At 56.2% G+C, this 23,105-nt stretch overlaps 1 protein-coding gene across 6 annotated transcripts in view; it reads left to right on the top strand.

The window, feature by feature from the left end:
• CUX1 (cut like homeobox 1) overlaps window positions 1-20,861 on the top strand; it is a 355,467-nt gene extending 334,606 nt beyond the window's left edge. For all 6 annotated transcript variants that reach the window (XM_054714870.1, XM_054714869.1, XM_054714868.1 and 3 more), the window contains 9 exons: window positions 12,521-12,648; window positions 13,272-13,338; window positions 14,040-14,152; window positions 16,704-16,820; window positions 17,985-18,068; window positions 18,587-18,643; window positions 19,039-19,119; window positions 19,701-19,765; window positions 20,074-20,861. In XM_054714870.1, the coding sequence (XP_054570845.1) occupies window positions 12,521-12,648; window positions 13,272-13,338; window positions 14,040-14,152; window positions 16,704-16,820; window positions 17,985-18,068; window positions 18,587-18,643; window positions 19,039-19,119; window positions 19,701-19,765; window positions 20,074-20,143 (782 nt within the window). In that variant the 3' untranslated portion in view covers window positions 20,144-20,861. The remainder of the gene's footprint in view (window positions 1-12,520; window positions 12,649-13,271; window positions 13,339-14,039; window positions 14,153-16,703; window positions 16,821-17,984; window positions 18,069-18,586; window positions 18,644-19,038; window positions 19,120-19,700; window positions 19,766-20,073) is intronic.
• Window positions 20,862-23,105: the final 2,244 nt, after the last annotated feature.

Below are 23,105 nucleotides of genomic sequence, written 5' to 3'. Positions count from 1 at the left end.
TCCCTAGGGTTCCTACCTGGCATTGGGGAACTCTGTCTTTATTCTCTCTGGCACCGGGGGGTTAGGACTTCAGCTCCACTGTCACACTCCTTTGGAAACATCTCAGAGACAGGAGAGGATACAGCATTCTCCAGCCCGCTCACCCAGTCTTCAGTCACATGGCTCTTTCTTCCCAAGAAGATGCCAATCTCCACCCAGTGCTAAAGGAAACCAGCTCCCAGGGCTGCTGGTTGGATGTGGACCCATCCACCCTGGTGGCCAAAGTGTTCTCCTGGTGGAAAGAATTTGGAAGTGGGAGCGTAAGATTTGTGCCGTCATCATGTACTTGAGCATTTACCGGTAAAAGCTCACATGTAAAAATGCCCCCAGTCCTCCTGCAGTTTCATTTGGGCCTTGAAGGCAGGTGAGCCTTCATGACCCACAAGGCAGAGCTCCTGCCCGAGTGGCAAGGTGGTGGCCTGGGACTCCAAAGTGATGTAGTTCCATTTCCCAGTCCATTGAACGGTAGGCTGGCCAGCTCGCTTGCATGCTAAGAGATTGGTCCAATTTGACAATACCATTCCCATTCCCATCAGTTTCTGCCTGTTGGTAGATGAAACCTACTGGGGGAAGAAAGGAAGAAACAAGTTCCCAATTAAAGTTCCAAAAAGATCCAGCTCTAAGACCCTTAGAGCAATGGTCGCCAACTGGTGGTCCGTGAGGTCCGAAAGGTTGGCGACCGCTGCCTTAGAGGGGTGCTGAAGCTGAGGCCAGAGCCCTCTGGGTGAATCAAGACAGCAGAGGACAGGGTGTGGGGAGCAGCCAGCTGAGCGAAATGGGCCCCATCCCCGAGTTCCTGCCCCAACAGCCCCAGCAGCCTGTGAGCCTCCTGCCTGGCCAGGGAATAAAGGGAAATGCAGTCCCCACTGACCAGGCCGGGCTGCCACCTTCCCACCCCCTCCTCCCCTCCAAAGATACTGTGTCCACGCTGACAGTGGCATCATCTCCATTTTCGGTTTTGGATGAAGTGACATTTAGCTTTAACAAGACATTTCCAAAGCGCCTAGTCTCCTCAAAAATGCTGACTTTAAAAGTTGGGCATTGTAGACAAAGAACCCTAAAAAAGATTAGTGAGAGAAAGATATTAGGCTATCCATAAATGTGCGCTTTCCCCATCCCCGTACCTAAACTTTTAAAACACCTTTGAGTTGCTTTTATGGTCATTTTATCCAGTACTGTTAAGAAGTGTAGCCGGTGTTACTGTAATTTCTGTAGTGTTTAGGCTTTAGTTTCTACCACAAAATATGCTATGTGCTATGTATCAAGCTTTCTGTGGTCAGAAAGGAAAGGTGCCTTATATCCCAATGTCATGGCTACATCCCTATGGAAAATAATCAGAAGCACAGTGTGTATGGAAGCATTGGGACTTCCGCTGGTGAAACCAGACTCCCATCAGCACGACACATGGAAGTGGCACGGGGCTGCTTTTGTTCTATAGTTCCTTTTTTCTCCTTTTTCATTTTCCTTCTGTCTTTTTTTTTATTTTTTTTTTTTTTTTTTTAGTTTGCTTTAAACAGAAAGCACTTAAATAGATGACTATATGTAAAAGCTCTGTGCAATAGAAATCATTTTTCTTCATTTTTAAGAGATAATGTATTGCACACCAAATGAACTCAAAGTAAGCTTTAGACCAAGACGATTCAGGTTGTGGATGAGTATGTTCACTGTAGTTCCGTTTATTCATGAACCGAAGGGAAACAGGCTTCCCTCCCCCGGCTCCCGGCCTGCCCATTGCTGACCACCAAGCGAGGCCTGCAGGGCGCTTGGCCAGAACCGCTGGCTGGGCGGCCGCGTGGGGGTGTTGGTGACTCAGCAGCTGAGAACCTCCCTTCCAGCACTTAACCTCTTCTTGTTGAGATGGATTGACTGCTACTGACCTGCCAGCGTGCGTGAGGATAATTATAAAAGGATGTTTCCTTGAGGGAAAAAAAAAAATTATTTCTATCCTCTTCTATTTATTATTAGGTTAATCATTTAAGTACTTATCAGGAGTATATTGTTGTTTTATGTTGTTGTCGTTGTTGTTGTTGTTGTTGTTATAAATGCTTTTTGCTATCACTCCAGTGGTTACTGTCTTCTGCCTCCTGCCTCCCCATCCCACCCCAAAAAAAGAACCGAAGGGCCTGGGGATCTGACTGGGGGCAGAGGGGGTTTCTCCAGCAGGATTAGACGTCTGTCTCCAGAGCAGCCACTCAGAAACTGGTGGTCTTCACGTGTCTTTTTAAATGAGAGTTGATGAACAAAAATCTACCCGTGTGAGGAAATGCCGAGTTGAAGAACACTCGTGTGAGCAGCTGCAGAGGAGACTTAGAAAAGCAAGGTTGAGTTCCCCAAAGCCTCCTAGAGCCTCTGTACGACTTCTGGGTTCATGAAGTTTCAGCGAGGAGCCCTGGTCAGAGAGGGCGCGGCGGCCTGGCCAAGGCGATGACTTCCGAGGGAGAGAATGGTTTCTTGTAAGGCTCACGTGGGTTGACGTGTTTTAGTTGGCTGTTGTTGCTGTTGCTGTTGCTGTTGTTGTTGTTGTTGTTTTTCTTGCATACGAATTTGGTCAAAACCATCTGTTGAAGCAACAGTGTTCTTAGTTTGGCTGTGGCTTGAGGACCCACACCAAGGAGGTCATGGGGGAGCCCCTCTCCCCCTTACTGTGGTTAAGTGTGTAGGGAAGTTAGATGTGGGCAGAGCTTTCTGAGGTAGAAGCACAGCCAACAAGACACCCAGTTGCTTGCAAAGGGGTGTGAGGGCGAAGTGGGTCTGGCCTCGGGCCTGTGGGCTCACCCTCATGGGCACAAGAGAAGGAAGCTCCCCCAGGCCAAAGCAGGGGTTGAAAAGCACCTCGAGAATTGCCAACCCCAGCTGGAGCCAGACCTCTGTCTCTGCTCCCATCCACCGACCCCCGACTCACTTTCCATGTCATGACTTTTCCCCTTCTCTGAAGTCATTTGGAGGTCCTGGTTTTGTTCTCACCTCTCAAAGGATGCCCTCCAATGAAATCACTGTCCTCATCCCCTCCCCTAAAGGGTTTCCATTTCTCTCTAATTAGTCTATGCATGTCTCTCTCTTGAGCCGTTTTCTGCCTCTTGAGAAAACAGGCATCTCATGTCCCACCATCTGAGACCCCTCAGAAAATGCTGTGCATTTTGGAGATGTGAGGATTCGTTCAAAATTCTTAAAGCATTTGAGAATAGCTTGTTATAAAATAAAAGTGGGAAAAGAAAAGGTTTTCCCACGTCCCTTTCCACTGAGTAAGACCTAGCTCTTTGCAATTGTGCAATAACTACTTGCCTGCGAGCGGGTAGCCACGCTCCTGTCCAGACTACTAACACAGCACAAGCCAGGCGCGCTCATGGAGTGGCGACTTCTTCCGGAGAATTCTTAATAAGCTCAGCTCCCCCCCAGTGTATCGTGGTGTCTTACATTTTAGCAGTATTTTATATTTTCTGTAACGCACTAAGTCTTAGATGTTTTTAGAGCTTGTTTGTTAATACTCACAATCACAGACTTTTTTAAAAGATCCTCACAGAGACCCAATTGACCAAAAAAAAAAAAAAAACTTTTAAAAAGGCATCATTTATTTGTACAAATAGCTTTGAGAAGCCTCTGCTGTGTTGCTGTGACCCATCTCTGGTAACATTTTATTTCTTGCTATTTGTTTTCAACATTAAGAGTCAAAAGTTGCTCCGGCTGGCATGGGGGTGGGGGAGGCACCCGTCAGACCCTCGGCCTTGTCCCTTCTGTCTTTGGTTAGCCATACGATGTTTGTTCTCAGCACTGTACAACGGTCCCTATATGATATGGAGAAGCAATATCACTGTATGAAACTCACACCATGTATTATTATTCACTAGCACCCTAGGTGTGATAATTGAAGTAAATATCTTTTATACAAACACAAGAATGTGTGGGTCGTTTTTATTTAAAGTGCTCTGGCCTGAGAAGCAGCAAACACTGTCATTCTGGGTTGAAAGGCACCTCGAGAATTGCCAACCGAGGCAGCCCTCCCTCCACCTTCCCGTGCTTCCGGTGGGGCGTGGCGTCCTGGCAGGTGTCAGCGGAAACCTGGGCCTGGGTAGGATGCAAAGGCCCCACTGTCCGGTTTCCCCTGCAGACATGGTGCCTGCTCCATAATGGCCTTTGTCCCTGCTCGCTGTTGTCACCCTTATTGTTTGGGTGCCCTTGACGCACTGACCTTCCTGGCACCCACTCTGTCGTCTGTGAAAAGGTGGCCAGCAGTGCTGGGTCCGGCACTGGGCTGATGGCAGCTTGGCTGCCCAAGGCCACGGACAGGTACCTCTGCCTGGCCTCAGCCCGCGCTGTGGGGTCTCGCGCTGTGTCCCTGACTCCTGATGTGAAGAAGGAGCAGCCGAGGGCACCTGTTAATGCAGGCCAGTGAGTTCCCACTCAGGAAAAAGGGAACGGTGTCGTGTGGGTTTCTGGAAGGATCTGGCTCCTGAGAAGGGTCCTGTCTCTCCTGCCAGTCTCGGGCTGGAGGTGGGAGAGCTCTGAGAGTTGGCTGCTAGATGGTCCAAATGCTTGTGACAGCTGTTTCTCATCTTGAGATCTACAGGGTTGGAAGAGAGTCGCCATCCTCACTGATGTAGGACTGATTGGGAGGTGTCTGTTAGTTGTGCATTAAGCTGTGGTTTTCAGAATGTGAAGCTCCTGTATGTGACACAGAAACATGAGTTAAACGGGACTCGAACCTCCAGTGCGAGACCCCGGAGCCTGGGACAGTCTCGCATCAGTGCCAGGTGCTCCCGGCAGCCCCAGGTTTCATCTGGTCACTCACGGACATGGGTATGTCTACAGCTGCCCCCAAATCCCTGCCCCCATCCCCTCAGATGGGAGAATTAGCATAAAACCACTAGAGCGCTACCAGTTTGACAAAGTCAAGTCTAGCTCAGCTAACATTCTGCTATTTTTGTTTGCTAGTTTAGGTATGCCCCAATTTTTAAAGATCCAGCTAGCTCCGTGGTCGGCAAACTGCGGCTCGCGAGCCACATGCGGCTCTTTGGCCCCTTGAGTGTGGCTCTTCCACAAAATACCACGGCCTGGGCGAGTCTATTTTGAAGAAGTGGCGTTAGAAGAAGTTTAAGTTTAAAAAATTCTGCTCTCAAAAGAAATTTCAATCATTGTACTGTTGATATTTGTCTCTGTTGACTAATGAGTTTGCCGACCACTGCCCTAGCTAAATTAAAATGTAAAATATTTAAAAAAAAAAAAAAAACCAGCACGAAGTCCTTTTACCCCTAAAATCTCCCCAAGTGCTTTCAAAGTGAGATTTAATTAAGCAAAAGGGCAGTTGCACATGGCTTTGCAGGCCTGACTCTGCCTGTGTAAAGTGCCAGTCCCAGAGGCAGCAGAGGCAGCAAGATTTCATGTTGTGGCTGCCAGTGGGCGATACCCCCGCCCCAGGCAGAGCGCTTAGCCTCCCTGTGTGTGGCCTTTCTCCTTGCCCTGTAGTTAAGTGGGTCTGAATGAAATAATGTGCCTTATTTGAAGCCCTGAGGAAACACAATTGCAGATGTACAGGGAATGGCAACAAGATGATATAATTATTGGAGGGAGGGAGGGAGTTGTCTGCCATGATCCTGTCTGCTGTGCTTAAAAGGGCCTCTAGCCCCGGCCCGTTGGCTCCCTTGTTTAGAGCATTGTCCCCTGCACCAGGAGGCTGCAGGTTCAATTCCTGGTCAGGGCACTTACCCCAGGCAACCAATCAATGTTTCTCACCTCGATGTTTCTCTCTCCCTCCCTTCTTTAAAATCAATTAACGGGTGAGGATTTTACAAACTGGGCCTCCAAGTGGCTGTCCTGGGACCTGGTTGCTTCTTCCTCCGTGGCTCTTACATGGCGGCTCGGGGGTCACTGCTCCCGCATAGGCACAGCATTGGTTCCTGTAGGGTGGTGAGACCGGATTGTGGTGGTGGGGCGCGGTGGGGCTGGTCTTCGGGTTCTTGATGGGAGTCTGGCCCACCCAGCGTGATGGAAGTGGGAGATACAGCCCAGGCCCAGTTTGGGTAGACATTCATAAGTTCCTGCCTCTTCCAAGAAGCTTGGGTTCTCAGAATGTCGGTAGAACGCACCTTTTTTTTTCCCCCCCAAGCAAAATGGTTTGTGGACAGGTAAAGCAGAGCTGCTCCGTTCGGGGCGCGGTGGGGGGTGCTCCAGGGAGTTAGATTTGAGGACCCCACTCATTGTACAGGGGGGCATCGGGCCATTCCTTGTGGTCAGGGGGCACTGCGTTGGAGCTGGAGACCCAGCATCTTCTCTTACCAGCTGGTGTGACATCGGGCAAGTCTTAGATCATGCTCGGGAAATCTTTTCTGAAAGAATGAATGAATTTAACTTGTTTGAGCTTCGCTTTCCATCTCTGGCAAGGGAATATAATAATGCCAGACTCACAGGGCTGCTGAGACGACTGAGGGATAATACCTGCACACTGCTCAGCGTGGCGCCTGGGCCCATGGCCGGCACCCAGTGCATGTTCGTGGCTGTCGACCAGGGTGATAGACAGGGCATCAAATACGGCACATTTGGTTGCTAGAGCAGCTGCCTGCAGTCAAAGTTGTTTCTTCCTTGGGCCAGAGCAGGAGGGGCCCCTGCTCGGGGCCGGGCTCTCCGAAGGTTAGCCAGAGCACCCGCAGCTGCTAGCCTCAGCTCGCCGGTGGTGATGCCTGTGATGTACCAACCGGCACCCAGGTGGGGCAGCAGAGTCCCTCCACACCCAGCACCTCTCCAGCCCCTGATGAAAACCCAAGTCTCGGTGTCCTTGAATGTCAGAGGCTGTCACCACTGGACTCAGTCACAAACAGGAAGGAGGACCCTCCCTGCTCCCCACTCTTGTGGAGAGGGGGCTGCGCCCTCCACGGAGGCGGCTTCCTCTTAGAGACTCTCTGACTTAAACATCTTCAAAGCTGATCCCCATCCAGTTACAACCAAACCCAGAAGCCTCCCATGTTTGAGGAGACTAGATCCTCTGGGGCCCTGGTTCCCAACTGAAGGTGGCTGTCCTGGGACACTGGGCAATGCCTGGAGACGTGTGGGGCTGTCACCAGTGGGTGGGGATGCTACTGGGCACTACAGCCGTGATTTTCAACCGGTGTACTGCAAGAATTTTTAAAATGTCAGGGGCACTGACCACTTTCCCCTTAGATTGTCAATTTTTTTTAAAAAAATGACAACAGCCAACACAACAATAGCCATCCTGTGTGACTGAATCAAAATTGTACCTATTTTTTTTCTGTCAGATTGGCAAAAAAAAAACATATTTTTTGGTGTGCCACAGAATTTTAGTAGTTCATGTGTGCCATGAGATTTTTCAAAGGTTGAAAATCGCTGCTCTAGAGGATGCCAAACATGCTGATAAACATCCTACGACGCATAGAACAGTCCTCCCACGCCCACAAACAATGGCCTGGCCCCAAACATCGCGGGTGCTGAGCTCCAGCGTGGCAGAGCTCCTTCTCTGGTACATTGAGCTGATTGATAGTCGCTGAGGACTGCTCTGTGCCAGCGATGTGCTCCAAGCCAGGTGTCCCGTGGCCTCAAGTCGCTCACAGCCCAAAGGGGAGACGGACCAGGTGCTGAGCCACAGCCTAGGCATCTGAGGGGCATCTGAGTGGCAGCTTGGGAAAGGGCTGAGTTCACAGGAGCGGCCTTGAAACGGGGGGAGGCACTTCTGGTCAGCGGGCCAGGACAGTACTCCACCTGGGGGGGCGGCACGTGCGCAGAGGCAACAGTGGCCGAGGGACTGCAAGCGCTGTGCTGGGGAAGGCGCGCCGGGCGGGAGGGGTGGCCGCGTGATAAACACAAAGCCAGTCTGGGGGTGAGCCCGCTCTCGGCGAGGCTGTTCTTTCCACCCGACATCTAGAAGGACTCGGGTGTCGCCGAGAGCATCTGCAGTGTTGGGGTGCAGGGGTCCCAGCTGGGGAGAAAGTGTCCCCACCCCCTCCACCAAGTGTGCGAGGTGCGGGGTCACCCTGGGGCTGCGTGCTGGCACGTGTGCATCCCAATGCCAGGGCCAGTCTGTACCCGTTAAGTGTGAGTTGCACATCTAAGTAGAGAATGCGCCCCGCAAAGGGGCGTCCTGGAGATGCCCTGGTTCATCGGGCTCCGTCAGCTTACCAGTGGACTCCAGGCGGCGGCAAGAGGAAGGTGTGCAGGGGCGGTGCCAGGTGCAGCATGTTCTCAGCTTAGCGAGGGGAGCACTAGCCAAGGAGACTGAGGAGGAGCGGCCAGCAGGACAGGAAGCCCGGGAGGGTACGGTGACCTGGGAACCAGGTGCCGGTGGGTCAGTAAGACGAGGGCTGAGCACATAGAGATGTGTGACCTTGGTAAGGACAGTTGACAGTGAGTATCCGAGTCTGATGGGAAAGGTTTAGGAACGTGAACACTTGGAATAGAAGACTTCTAGCTGGAGGGGGCAGTGAGGAGAGAGAGTTGGGGGGAGAGGAGAGGAGAGAGAGAATCAGATGGGGAACATGTCAAGAGGAGAGAGAGTTGGGGGGAGAGGAGAGGAGAGAGAGAATCAGATGGGGAACATGTCAAGAGGAGAGAGAGTTGGGGGGAGAGGAGAGGAGAGAGAGAATCAGATGGGGAACATGTCAAGAGGAGAGAGAGTTGGGGGGAGAGGAGAGGAGAGAGAGAATCAGACGGGGAACATGCTCTGTAGTTGTGGAAAGGAGAAGCAAGAGCTGGTGCTGCAGGAGAGGGAGGGCACTGGCCGGGGATGGGAGCCCTTGCCCAGGAGTGAGGGGCTGGCACCTGCAGCACGGAGTGCTCGGCGCTCATCTCCTGCACCTGGGGACAGACAGGTGCAGAGGCGGCGAGAGGGTGGATGTGTGAGCTGCTCGGCTCCCCTCAGAGCTCCCCACGCAGAGAGACTTGTGCCTTTAGCGGCCCCAGAGCGCCTACCTGGCTTGCAGGTGGCTGACTGAATAACACAGAGTCCCCCACACGCCGCCGCAAAGAAAGTGGTAGACACAGCATCCCAGGCCTTGCCATCTGACTCCAGTTGTGATAAGGTTCTGCATTTAATCAGTGTGCAGTCAGAAGTCATTCTTGACCTTAAGTCATACTCCGGCCTCCTTAAGTTTTGACCTTGACCTTGCTTTGCTGTTTCTCCCCTCTGGTGGTCCGCGAGGTCCGAAAGGTTGGCGACCGCTGCTCTAGGAAGCCTTCTCAGATCCCCCAGAAAGATGTGGTTTTATGAACTTTCATGAGGGTAGGAGGCTGCCTTGGGCCCATCTTACGGGGGCTTCTGCCACCTTGCAGAGGCAAGGAGTTCTCCCCACCCTCCCTCCCGCTCCCCGCACACTCATCTGTCTATCACCCCTCTCCTAGATGCAGGCACCTCCCCCAGCTGCAGACACTCCGTTTTGCATGCTCCATACTCCTGAATACCCTCTCTCGAGCACATCCCCTCACACAGTGTCTGCCCACCGTGCTGCCCCATCTGGCATCTGTCCAGAGTGGTGCCCAGGTCCCTCCGCCACACCCTGCTGCTCCCCGCCGCGCTACTATTTGACCAAGCTCTCCCAGCGGCTCACTCCAGCCCTCACCCCCGCAGCCTTTCTTGTGACACCAGTGATCCCTCCTTACCCGCTGATGCCCCCTGTTCAGCTTGATGCCTTAACACGCTTTCTCTTGATGTTCATCTGCCTCCTGCTTCCTCTTCTCCGGGTCTTTCCCAGGACACCTCTGAAAATGTCAGCGTCCCGGGAGGCCCTGGCCATTCTCACCGCAGTGCTCTCTGGGCTCCCACGGCTGCCGCTGGGGGCTCAGCCAGCCCTGGGCCCTGAGCTCTCGCCAGCCCGCATCTCCCTCCGCAGGCCCAGGGGTCCAGCTTCCCACACAGAGGTCCCCTTAGCTGTTCACTAGCACATCATGGGCAGTAGAGCCAAACCACGCTGCTGCTCACCCGTTCCCATGGAGGAGGCACGCCCCTCCTTCAGGGACACCCACGTGGTCAGTCTCCTGGCCTTATCACCCCTCCAGTGCAGAATGACAGGCCCATCCATGGGGCTCCCAGACAGTGTCCAGGTCCTGCCACTGCAGCCTCAGGTCTGTGCCCTGCTTAGGGCCTTCATTCGGTCTGATCCCATCACCTGCACTGCCCAGCCTTGCCCAGCCTCTTCCCTGGGGCTCCCGGGCAGCCATCCTCCATGTCTGCTGTGAGCATGCAGCCAGCCCTCAGTTTCACGCACAGCCACCTCCTCACTCAGCCTTGCACCCCCAGAGATCAACTTAGCGGCCCACCCAGTGTCCGGGTGCGTGTGCAGCAGCAGCAGCAGCGGCAGGCTGTCCAGGCCAGTTTAACAAAGCGCCTGGCGCCGCAGGCGGGGGCTGCCTGGGATGAAGGGTTGCTGTGAGGGCCCTCACACATTCACAGTGTCACGTGTGTGCTCGGGCAGGGACCTGTGTGCCCAACCCCTGAGCAGCAGGCACAGACACAAATACACAGGAACACCCGCCTAGGGACCCCACATCTCCCCCGTGCACACAGATGGCTCCAGAAGCTGCAAGTCGCTCCTCCCCCAGGGTCCTGGCTGCGACCAGGCTGGATGGCCACAGGCTGCTGACAGACAAAACATGCAGTCCACGGAACCATCGCACTGGCCTTTTACCCAGCCCTCATGTCATGCCTCCCTCTGCACCCTGCTGCGTGCACCCCCCCGGGGACACGGGCTCGCTCTGCTGGGCAGCAGTCCGCCGCTCCACAGGTTCCCCCACCTCTGCCCTGTCTCTTCTCTCCCCGGGCCCTCATCCCTGAAAATGGGATGCTCCACGCCTCCATGCGTGCTGGGGTCTGTCTGCCCACCCCCACGGTCAGTCGCAACACCATTTTTGGATGTGCTCCTGATGAGCTTATGGATGCCCCATGGCCAGAGCGTTCCCTCTCACGGCTCCTCTCCCCCATCTCACCATGACTTCTGTCCACCTCACCTCCTAAGCATGTGGTGCAGCAAGGTGACACTGCTCTTCAGTCCCATCCTGCAGGTCTGAGACCACAGGACCCCACCTCCAGGTCAGCGGGTCATGGCATTGGGGGTCTCTCGGGGCCTCTTGCCCATGAGGTCTGGTTAAAGCTCTCGTAGGCCATCCAGGACCTACAGGATCCCAACCCTGCACCCACAGGCCTCCCTCTTTAACTTGGCCCTGCCCTCGGGTTCAATCTCTTCCCCCAGCCCCACCTTGGACCCTCACTTCCGCCACCACCACTTACCTGCCAGGTACAAAGAGGTATCAGTGATGTCTAAAGGAAGAAATCTATTCAGGATCTGAACCATTTGGGCCTTCCCCCATATGGGGAAGGGCTTAGACATAGCCCGGGTGGACACCCTGGGGCTGGCCTCAGGCTGGGAAGCCTCTGTTCATCTGTCCTGGCTGACTGGACTGGGGTGAGGTGTGTAAAGGGTTTGGCATACTGCAGTCACCTAGGAGATGGAGCAGGTGGGGGTGAAGCAGGACTCACAGTAAAGGAATCACCTGGAAGGCACAGGGGCCCTGCTGGTATTGCAAAGCCTGGGGCCTTTGGGCATTTCTGAGACCACAGTGCCCCCTAGTGGCCATGCAGTCCTTCCAAAGGACAGCACTGTGTGCCTCAGGGCTTGAGCCTCCCTCTCTGGGGAGGTTTGTTGTCACCATTTTACAGATGAGGCCCAGACCAGGTGGTTCAGCTGCCCAGAGTCACACAGCCAGCCGGAAGTAGGGCCAGAACTCAAACTTGGGTCTGCCTGGCTGCCAAGCCACCGCTGTCCGCCCTGCCAGAGGCTGCAGAAGGTTCCCACGGGGCCTGGGCTGGGAGAACCCCCCCACATTTCCCACCTTCCAAAAGGGCAGGGGCGTGGATTCGCCTGCTGGGAAAGACACTGTACACCTGGATGGAGAAGAACGGGACGGGGGATTCCTGGGTCCCCCCCATCCCCACCACTGTGCTGGAGTCTGTTGGGTGAGGGGCTACGGGTGTCAGCTCCAGAGTTGGGGCCCCTCACTCCCCCAGCCCTTACCTGGTCTGAAGGAGGCCTGCCCATCCCGCACTGCACCTCAGTAGCTTTCTCCGCCACTGCTACCCCCGAGGCCTCTTCTGGTCGCTGACCCAGGGCAGCAGCCCGGGAAGAAACTTGGGGCTCCTTGTGTTGAGCCTCCTTGCCCTGCTTGACAGGGCAGGGGGTGGCCAGGCTCACCTAGCTGGTCATGGCAGAGCCAGGGCGGACCGTGTTTCCTAAGTCCTGGACCTGGACTCCTTCCCTGACCCGGGGGCTTCATGAGCACAGAGAGTTGTTGGGGCCAGGAGTGCCCCTGACCCTGCTGGCTGCTCCGATGGCAGTCCTTTAGGCAGAAGGTGGGGAGGGAGCAGCCAGCACTCCGCTGTGGCCCCCAGGAAGTCCTGCTTATGGACTGGTGGCTGGAGAGGCAGGGAGGGGACAGGCACCCTGGGTCCCACCAGGCTCCCTCTGATGGCCGTGTCTTCCTTTGGCTACAGGGCGCTGTGCAGAGCTGCAGGTCCACGTCACCGAGGCCATGGCCATGGTGACTGAGCAGAGGGAGCTGATTGCCCGCCTGGAGCAGGATCTCAGCACCATCCAGTCCATCCAGCGGCCAGATGCCGAGGTGAGCCCCCTCTACCCCCTCCCCCCTCACCACCCACTAAGGGCTCTCTCTCTGGGTTGGGCCTGCTCACTTCACCTGGAGGCCCAATTCGGACAGAGGCAGGCCTCCTCCTCCTGGCACAAGCACCCTCAGGCACTGGCGTGGACCCCTGCCCTGGGAGCTCTGGGCAGGAGCAAGGCCAGGATTTACCCACCCACCTCACAACAAGAGGACCTGAGGCCCAAAGATCATGGGAGGCTGGAGCCCAAGGGCCCTTGGAGGTCATCACATGACCCCCCTCATTTTAGAAATGAAGAAATGGGGCTCAGGAGAAGCCGGGCTGGCCCAGGGCACACAGCAGCCTGGCTGGCAGGACCAGGGACGCCAGCCGCTGGTGGCCATCAGGGCTGAGTGGCCAGGTTGGAGCCCTGCCCCGCTCCAGCTTCTGGGGTAACCTCGGTGGGCCCTGCCTTCTTTTTCCTGGCCATGAGAGGTGGCCTCTCCAGGCCCTCCTGTGGCCACTGTGTACCTGCCCTGCCGCCAGTCCACCCCAACTGCTCCTTGCCCCCCATTTGCTTGGCTCCTGAAAGACTGTGTTCAATGCCGCATGCGAAGGTGCCTCCCGCCTCTCCTCTCACCTGCAGGGTGCAGCCGAGCACGGCCTGGAGAAGATCCCAGAGCCCATCAAGGAGGCCACCGCCCTGTTCTATGGTGAGGAGGGGCCGACCTGACCCCCCAGGGCAGCCATCGGCCAGTGGGGAGCAGGGAAGGGAGAAGAGGTGATGCAGCCAGAGCCCTGACTTCCAAAGAGCACGCCCCCTCCCCCAAAGGAAGTCAGGGCCCCATCCCAGCAATGCAGCAGCAACATTAAGGAGGGGTGAGCTCCCCACTTGCCCTTGTAGGCCTTAGTCTGTATGCCCCCTGAGGTCTTGACCCCTGTGGCCCTGCCCGTGGCCTGTAGAGGGCTGATGGGTGGTGGTCAGCTCCCCGGGGAGGCCTTGGCATGGAAATGCAGCCAGAGAGCTCCCGGCGGCGCCGATGGAGAGGTGGCCTCCTCCAGGGTGGAGGCCAGAACCTGGGCGGGGATACTCCTGGCTTCCAGCGAGATCAGTGGTCCTTCGCTTCCCCTGGAGCTGGAGTCTGACAGATGCAGGGGTCTTGGATCCAAGTACAGAGTAATGGGGTGGGGCCTGGCCTTCAGACTGTGGCAGGGCCCCTCCGCCCAGGGCCCCTATTCTCATGTCATACCCCTCCCCTTTCCCCAGGCCACCCTTCCCCGACCTCTCATCACCCAGTGCCTTCCACCCGTGGCACTTGGCCAGAGCTCCCTCGGGGCTGAGACCACCCAACCTGAGGGCCCACTGCGAGGCTCTGACTCCTTCCACCCCAAGCCACTCTCCCCCGCTTCCTAGGACCCATGGCACCAACCAGCAGCACCCTCCCCGAGGGCCAGGTAGACTCACTGCTGTCCATCATCTCCAGCCAGAGGGAGCGTTTCCGGACCCGGAACCAGGAGCTGGAGGCTGTGAGTCACATGCGTCCCTCCCCTACACTCCTTGGACCTGAGGACACAGTGGGGGACACTCAGGCTTGGGGGAGAGAGATGTGTCACAGACCCGAAATTGTAGAGGGGTTAGATTCGCTCTGTGCAGTCAAGGAGGGCTTCCTAGAGGAGGCCGTGCCATGCTGAGCTTTGAAAGAGGAATCAGACACCCAGGGGAGAGGAGATTACGTGAGCAGAGACACGGGGACAAGACGCCAGAGGGAGTGCAGGTCACTCCAGGGCTACCGTAAGAACACAGCGTTGCCAGGCGAGTGCCCACAGCCAGGTTGGGGACCAGCAAAGGATTTCAACAGGGGAGCAGCACTGCCAGGCTGGAGGGCAAGAAGGGTCACTTGGGCAGCTAATTCAGGACAGAAGGCTGGGAGTGGTCACCGTCATCCAGGAGGAAACATGTAAGCCAGGTGGGAGACTTGGAGAAGCAGGGGCAGGCAGAGGGAGGAGGGTCTTTGAGGTCGATAGAGATGCTCGGTCCAGAGTCGCGATGCTCTGTGAGGCGAGAGAGCCGACTGGCTGTAAGCACCTGGCTGGGGGCCTTCCTGGAGGAGCACCAGGAGGAAGGCGACTGGTCCAGGTGCGTCTGGGCCTTTGACGTGAGGTGCCTCCACGTGGGCACTGTTGATACCTGGATGGTGACGGTAGCGCCAGCAGGAGGGCTGTGGTCTTGGAAGAGTAGGGAGCCGGACCCGAGAGAGTGAGGACGGAGTAAAGGAAGCAGGAGCACGCTGTTTCCTTTAAAGCCTCCAGGATGTCCCCACAGAGCGAGTAGATACTGCATCCAGAGCGCAGAGGACCCAGTGACAGGCCAGGGGAGCACCCAGAGTGGCACCACCTGGCTCTGGGGACTCTGCAGACTCCCCCCCCCCAATCCCATAGAGCCAAGCCCCCCCTGATCGCTCTCCGAGGAAGTGGAGCCAGGAAGGTTTCCGTCCTTTTCAGAGAGCCACAGCTTGAGCTGATGATGGAATGTCTGGACTCTTCCTCTCCAAACACACAGTCCCCCATGGGTTTCCAGGCGCAGACCAGGGAAGGCAGACACTCACTGAGCACCCCCTGCGGGCCAGGCCCAGCCTGGTCCAGTGACAAGAGTGGGCCAGATCCAATGGGACCCTCTGTGATCCAGGCTCCTGAGGCTTCAAAGGAGGGATGTTAGGGAGGGTCCCCTCACCGCTGCCCGCAGGGGCAGTGGACTGGGAACACCCACATGCCCGCCAGGGACTGGGACAGCCACACTGTGGAATGCTATGCAGCCCTCAAAAGAAGGCCTTCAGAATAAATTACATGGGAGAGAAAAAGTAAGTGTTAAGTATTCTACCTTTTGCTTTGAAAATCTAGACTTTTTATCATGTACTTTTTAAAACTTATGGCAAAACACACACAACATAAAATTTACCATCTTAACCATTTTTAACTGTACAGTTCAGTGGCATTAAATACACTCACCACCATCCATCTCTAGGACTCTTCATCTTCCCAAACTGAAACTCTATACCCATTAAACACTAACTCCCCATCTTCCCCCTCCCCCCCGCCCCCCACACCAAGCCCCATTCTACTCTGTTTCTGTGAATGACTATTCTAAGTACCTCCTGTGAGCAGGATCATCCAGCGTTTGTTCTTTGTGACTGGCTTATTTCACTTAGTATAATGTCGTCAAGCTTCCTCTGTGTTGTAGCATGTGCCAGAATTTTCTTCTTTTTTATGGCTGGATCATATTCCGTTGTATGGATAGGCCACATTTGCTTATCCATTCATCTGTTGACGAACACTTGGGTTAGCCATCTTTGGCTACTGTGAATAATGCTGCTAGGAATGTGGGTGTGCAAATAGCTCCGAGTCTCTGCTTTCAGTTCTTTGGGGTGTAAGCCCAGAAGTGGAATTGCTGGATCATTTGGTAATTCTGCGTTTACTACCATGTCCTTTTTAGTGCTGTTTGAACTGTTAACAATGTGAAGAAAATACCTACATAAGGATTTTAATAAAATTGAAAAATGAGGTCCCATTTCACCTTGCCCCTAGATTAGCAGACATTAAAATCGCATGGATTCCATTGACATGAAATGTCCAGAATAGGCAAATCCATTGAGACAGAAAGTAGATTAGTGGTTGTCAGGGGGATAGGGGAAAAGGGAATGGGGAGTGACTACGGACAGGTTATTGGGGTGACAAGATGCTCTGGAATTAGTGGGGATAGAATTGTGAAGATTTTTTAAAAAACTGAATTGCAAACTTTAAAATGGTGATGTTTATGTTATATGAATTATGTCTCGATAATGATTTTTAAAGGCTGATAATACCATAAACAAATAAGACGTGATGAAACCTGACCCAAGAACTGTGACTTCTGCCCGAGGCAAGGTCACAGGGGGAAAGGGACACTTCCCAGAGCCGGAGAAGGGTCTTAGCAGGTCAAAGAGGCTGCAGGTCGCGGAGCAGTAGCCTTCCCAGCATGGAGGCCTCTCCCCCACCCCTGCCCCGCTGGCCCTGCTGCCCACCCACCCCTGCCTGCCCACAGGAGCACCGCATGGCCCAGCACACCATCCAAGCCCTGCAGAGCGAGCTGGACAGCCTGCGCGCCGACAACATCAAGCTCTTCGAGAAAATCAAGTTCCTGCAGAACTACTCTGGCCGGGTAAGTGCCCTCCCCCGTTTCTGCCCCAGGTGTACCGGGCAGGGAGAGAGGTAGTGCGGACACTCTGGGGCAGGAGGGGCGGGGGCAGTGACCTGCTGGGCAGCACTGGGCTTCCTGGCCCCCTCTGCCTGCCAGCTGTCCTCCCTAACCTGGGGAGAGCCCCCCCACAGGGCCCTAGTGGAGGCTCATGCATCAGATCCATCCAGGAGGTGGTGAGGTACAGCAAGAGGCAGGGAAACAACCTTACATTTGTTTAAAACCATACCAGAATTTGGTCCAACATCCCCCAAAAAACAATCAAGAGAACAGAGCGGGCCCTGGCAAGTGTTCTAAGTGGTCACAATGTCAGCCCGGCACCAAAGGTTCTGGTCAAGGGAACATACTTGGGCTGCAGGTTCGATGCCCAGCCTGGTTGGTATGTGTGCAGGAGGCATCCAGTCGATGTGCATGTGTCTCTCTCTGTGTCTCTCTCTCATTCTTTCTCTGTCCCCTCTCTTCCCGTCCTTCCACTCTAAAAATCAATGGAAAAAATACCCTCAGTGAGGATTAACAAAAAGAGAGAGAACAGAGTGGAAACCTACTCACTTGGTTCTGGGCCCAGGAGGGCTGCTGGCTTCTCTCAACCCTCAGGCTTCACAGGGGACCACCTCATGTGAGGAAACCCTTCTGTGACTGCAGAGAAACAGAATGGGCAGTGACACTTCTGATGGGGGCCTCCCTGAGGCATGACCCTCAGCCACTAGCCACCCATTCCACCATTGGAGCTGTTCTTGGGCCACCAGAGGGCGCCCAGACTCTGTGCAAGCCAGGAACACATACCTGGTGGCTGGCTGGCGTTTCTCTGCCTGCTCCCACAGCCACCCCACACACACACTCCCAACGAAGACCTTCTAAATCCACCTCCTTGCATGGGGCCCAGCCCTGTCTGTCTTATACATTCCAGCCCTTGTCTGGGCCTTCGTTCCCCATACCTGCCCTGAGGCACAGAGGCCCTGACCTCCTGGGAGACCTCCGACCCTGGGCAGCGTCCCTGGACACGTGGCACCAGCCACATTCTCACCGTCACTGTGGGCCCCCTTCCCCACCTTCGCTGTGATCCTGCCAGCCTCCCCTCAGCCCAGGCCTTCCTGGGTCCGTGACTGGGTCTCCTTTCTCCCCACACAGGGCGGTGGCAGCGATGACACGGAGCTGCGGTACTCGTCCCAGTATGAGGAGCGCCTGGACCCCTTCTCCTCCTTCAGCAAGCGGGTGTGTGGCCTGGCCTCAGGGCCAGGCAGGGCAGGGACGTCTGGAGAACCCACCCCCTCCCCTGGCCTCAGCCCTCCCTTACTCCCGACTCCACCGGACCACCAGGGCCCCCTGCACGCCCACTTTGGTGCCATGGAGGCCCAGGGTCCACCCTGGGTGGGCCCACAGCACCCAGAACACCTGCCTGATGGCTCTGTGAGAGTGTGACAGTGAATGGATTAACTCCATGTGTACACTTGGAGTGGAGGGCAGACAGGCAAAGAGCTCCCAGTGTCAGGTGACCTGTAGTACCCCCCATCTGTGTAACTCCCTCCCCCACCTCCCAGGCCACAGAATGGGCCACCACAGAGAGCAGGAGGCAGCTATCCCTGGGAGGAGCCTGGGGCGTCACAGAACAGGACTGGGCACCGGGCGGCCCCGGCACTCTGCAGGAACAGCGGGCAGGGTCCCTTTCTGCAGCGAGCTTGGCCGGGCCGGTGGGGTCCTTAGGGGCCCTCTCATTACCCCTCCCACTTCAGGAGCGGCAGCGGAAGTACCTGAGCCTGAGCCCCTGGGACAAGGCTACACTCAGCATGGTGAGTCCCCCCTGGGTGCCCACCTGCTCTGGGCCATCAGAGACACCAACCCTGACGGGCCACCTCATCACCTGCCATCCAGTCTGGAGAAGCCCCCAGGACCCCCCTGACCCCTCACAGGCCCTCCCAAGAGTGGCTGTGTGACCCAGAACAGGATCCCCTCCCCACTCTGGGACAGCTCTTCTCGTGGTAGATTCTGGAATCCTGCTGCCGGGGATGCCATTCTTTAGGATTCCTGTGGCCCAGATTCCTGGCCTGTACAGTGGAACAGGAGCCGGCTGCCTGCCCCTCCCTCCCCTTGCTGCCCTGGGCCTACCCTGCAGGAGCCCGGGGCAGCCCTGCGGGGGTGGGTGAGGCCTGTCCCACTCCCGCTCCACACTTTGCTTTCTCTTCAGGGGCGGCTGGTCCTCTCCAACAAGATGGCGCGCACCATCGGCTTCTTCTACACACTGTTCCTGCATTGCTTGGTCTTCCTGGTGGGTGCCTAGGCGGTGGTCAGGGCTGCGTTCATCATGCTCCCCTCACCTCCAGGGCAGAAGGGACCCAGGCCGTCCCCAAGCCCCACCATCTGCTCGTGGCCACTTCTCTCCCCTTCGAGGGCTTCAGCCCAGCCAGGGGATGACAAGCCCACCCACTGGGCCCTCTGGGAGAGGCCTGGCGGCTCCGTCTGGGCCCGGTCCTGGACGGGCTTGGTGAAGGGACGGGCTGCTGTGGGAGTCTGGGGAAGGCAGGAAAGAGGGTCTTACTAACTCTACTAAGGGTCAACCAGGTGGGCTGCACACCGAAGGGACATCCTGTTAGTGGCACAGCACACAGGCCTCATGATGCCTGACCCAGGGCCCTGCGGGTCCTAGCCTTGCCGGTGGCACACCCAGCATGTTAGGGTGATCCTTCCATGTCCAGGCCTTCTGTCCATCTTGGAAACAGGTGGGCACAGAAGCATCTCTAAGGCCCACCAACCCGGGGTCTGGGCCCTGAGCACTGCCCAGGGCTGGAGGTGGATGCAGGCGTGCCTGTGAGGCAGGACGGGCAGCTCATGGTGTCTCTGCCTGGCCAGGTTCTCTACAAGCTGGCGTGGAGCGAGAGCGTGGAGAGGGACTGTGCCACCTTCTGCGCCAAGAAGTGAGGACGCCCTGAGTCCCCCCCCCCCCCGCCCCCCGCATGGCCCCACACTGAGCCCCACAGCACCACTGAGCTCCTCCTCTGTTCCCTGTCCCCCCAGCCTTCCACCATTGCCCCCCACTCTGGTTCACCTCACAGCCCCCCAACATGCCTGCTGCCCTCAGCCCCCACCCCATCACATGGTGCACGACCCTGGAGATTTCTATGCCTCCCCCTCAACCCCCTCGTCCCCCCCTCCCCCCCTCCCACCGCACACACACACTTCTCTCCTTGCACGCGGCCACAGCAAAGGTTTCTGTGTCCCACAGGTTTGCTGATCACCTGCACAAGTTCCACGAGAATGACAATGGGGCAGCGGCCGGTGACTTGTGGCAGTGATGTCTCGGAGCCGCCCCGCTCACAACAGCGATGACTGCATTCCCCACCCCTGCTTATTCAGCTGCTTCTAATGACTTAGGCTCCCCTAGAAATTCCCCCATGGAAACTGCCCTTGCCCTCCACCCGACAGTACCAGAGGTCCTACGTCCCCTTGGGCTCCCTTAAAAAAATGTCTCAGCCACTTCAGGCCTCCTAGGTCCAGAAAGTCCCATGGCCCAGCCAGGCTGAGCCACATGGGTCTCTCAGCCCCATCTCAGGCTGGTGATCTGGCCTGGGCCCTGCCCACAGCTTGACCTCTAGCCCTGGTAGCAGGGATGCTGTGACACTGCGTTCCACTGTTTCTGGCCGTGGTTAAACCAGTTGGGATCCCCTGGGATCCATCACCACCTCCCAAGATGTAGGGGACCCTTCCTTACAGGCCAGGAGTCTTTGAGTCCATCCCCCCAGCCTACCTTTGTCACACTCTACCCCACCCCAGACCCACCATGATTTTTGCTTTATTATTTAGCAAGGTATTCTGGCTTCTAGGTGAGGAGTCTGCAGTGAGCACACCCCATGCCAGGGGCTCTTCAGACCCAAGGACTGGTCTGAGGGGCCCAGGTGCTTCTTGGCCAAGCAGAACATCCTACCATGGCCACCGTGGGCCACTGACAGATCTTCCTGCGTTAAATTTGCACTTGCGTGTTCAGCTTTGAATAAACATATGGTTGCAGCCACACTGGTGCCTGTGCCCTGTGACTGGGGATATGAGAGTCTGGTGGGTGTCTGGCACTGCCCCTGACACACAGAAGGTCTCTCCCCCTTTTTCTGTCCAGGAATTCCATGATTGGGTTCAGAGCTTTGCTGAAACCCAAACCCACAGTGTCTGAGTTCTCTTGAGCAGACCAGTAACCCAATCAAAAAGAGAAATCCATTTGTTTAAAAAACAAGCAAAACCACAACTCGTTGGTGGGTATGGTCCAGTAATTAGAATGTCAGCTCCCACACTGAAGAGTCTTGGGTTCGATTCCCGGTCAAGGGCATGTAACTGGGTTGCAGATTCAATCCCTAGCCCCTGTCAGGGTGCATGCAGGAGGCAACCAATTGATCTCTCTCTCTCTCTCCCCCGCCCCCTTCCTTCCTCCCTCCCTTCCACTCTCTCTAAAAAAAGCAATAGAAAAAATATCCTCTGGTGAGGATTAACAAAAAACAAACAAAAAAGTCAGACTGTGGTTGAATGTGTGACGTGTGTTGGATGTATGACATCAGCTCCTGGGGAACCGCTGCTTCCTTCTGTGTGCCCTGGAGCCCTGCTCTCGTGTCACTTCGTGTCTCTCCCTGTCCCTTTCCCTTGGGGTCCTGCTTGCCATGCAACTGTGCAGCCCATGCCCACCAAGCCCCCCCCGAGTGCCAGCCTTGCATAGGGACACCTCTGAGCCATAGGTTCTGGGATGCCAGGCCCCCAGCCCAGCCCCACTCATGTGGGTCCCACCCACCCACACTAGGAGCTTCCTCTTAGTCTGTGGTGTTTGGCATTCACTCACTGGCCAGGTGGCCTGAAATGCTGGCTCCATACCCAGCTCGGCAGCCCACGTGGGCAGAGTCCCCTGCGCTATCCCTGTCTCAGTCCTGAACACTCTAGAACTTGTACATCCAGGGCCCCCACTTTGGGATCCTACCCCAGAACCCCTCATCACCTGCCCCATCACAACTTCCTCCAAGACCCCAAAGCCTCCTGCCCTCAGGGACCCCAGATAGACCTATCCTGCCTAACCCTCATTCCTGTCCCCAGGACAAAGATGCTCTTGACCAGTCAGCCTCTCCCCTCCTCCCCTCCTCCTTACCCCAGCCACTTCCACATTTCCCACTACTAGTTCCTCCTTGTACGTCAGAGCCACTAAACGGCTGGCTCCTCCTCACTTCCTCCTCCCTGGGGATCGGACTTATTGTCCTGCCCAGGGTTCCATACCCCAGGACGCTTTCTGGCCAAGGACAGCCCATCAGTGGATCTCAGCCCACTACTCAGAACCAGGTTAGTCCACTGGGGGCCAGGTTCTCCCATCTCCCAAGGGGGGGTTCCACAGCCCCATCACCCACTTACCCTTTGACAGGCAGTCATCCTCCCACCCTTCCCATTCCCACACCCTCCCAGCCTCATTCCTGGGTCTCCTGATTCCCAGCCAGGCCTCCAGGCCAGTGTGCAGCTACAGTGGATGGCTGGCCCACGCCTAAGCTTTCATTAAATATTTTGTGGCCATATCCTGCCGAGAGAGCAGCTGGTATGTGTGTGGAAGGGAAGGGGCTGGGTTCCAGGGCCTCAGACAAGACCTGCCTTGCTCCAGAGCCCATGTGGAGGGCAGCCCTGGGCTGGTGGGCAGGAGGTCCAGGCAGGGCTCCAGGCTAGCCTCCACCTTCACCAACCCACTGTTCCTCTCTAGGCCCCATGCTTTCCATCCACAAGACTGAGATTTAAAACAAAACAAAACAAAAAAAACCTTCCCTGCCTGTCCTGTTTCCTGGGAAATTAGATGTGAAATGGCTTTGGGAAAGGTTAAGGGCCCGCTACACCAGTCAGAGGTCCCTAAGGGTGGGAGAGAGCAACAGATGGAGGCACTCCCTGGCAGGCCACAGAACTGCGAGAGGTAGGGCTGCAGTGAGGGCCGGGAAAAGCTGATATGCCTATAGAGGCTGAGGGCTGGGGGCAGGGGGGAGGAGAGGAGAGAAGGGGCTGGGGCACCCCCACCCGCCATGGATCGATGCCGCCCCTCTCTTCTCAGACCCCTTCCAGGCCTGCTAGGGTCTCTCCGCCTCTTCTGGGAGGTCTCCTGGAGGCCCCCAGGGTCAGCCCACAAGTGCCCACAGAGGCTAGCCGAGTCTTTGTTTTCTCAGCCAGTCCAGCCTCTGCCCTGACCTAAGCTCTGGTTCGGGGGCTGTGGAGCCCTGTCAGCCCCGGACGGACGACGACGCACGACGGGGTGGGGCA

This window comes from Eptesicus fuscus, chromosome 4 (assembly GCF_027574615.1).
Source record: "Eptesicus fuscus isolate TK198812 chromosome 4, DD_ASM_mEF_20220401, whole genome shotgun sequence".
Lineage (NCBI taxonomy): Eukaryota > Metazoa > Chordata > Mammalia > Chiroptera > Vespertilionidae > Eptesicus > Eptesicus fuscus.
Note: the sequence above shows the minus strand (reverse complement) of the source record. Positions and strands in the feature narration are given on the sequence as shown.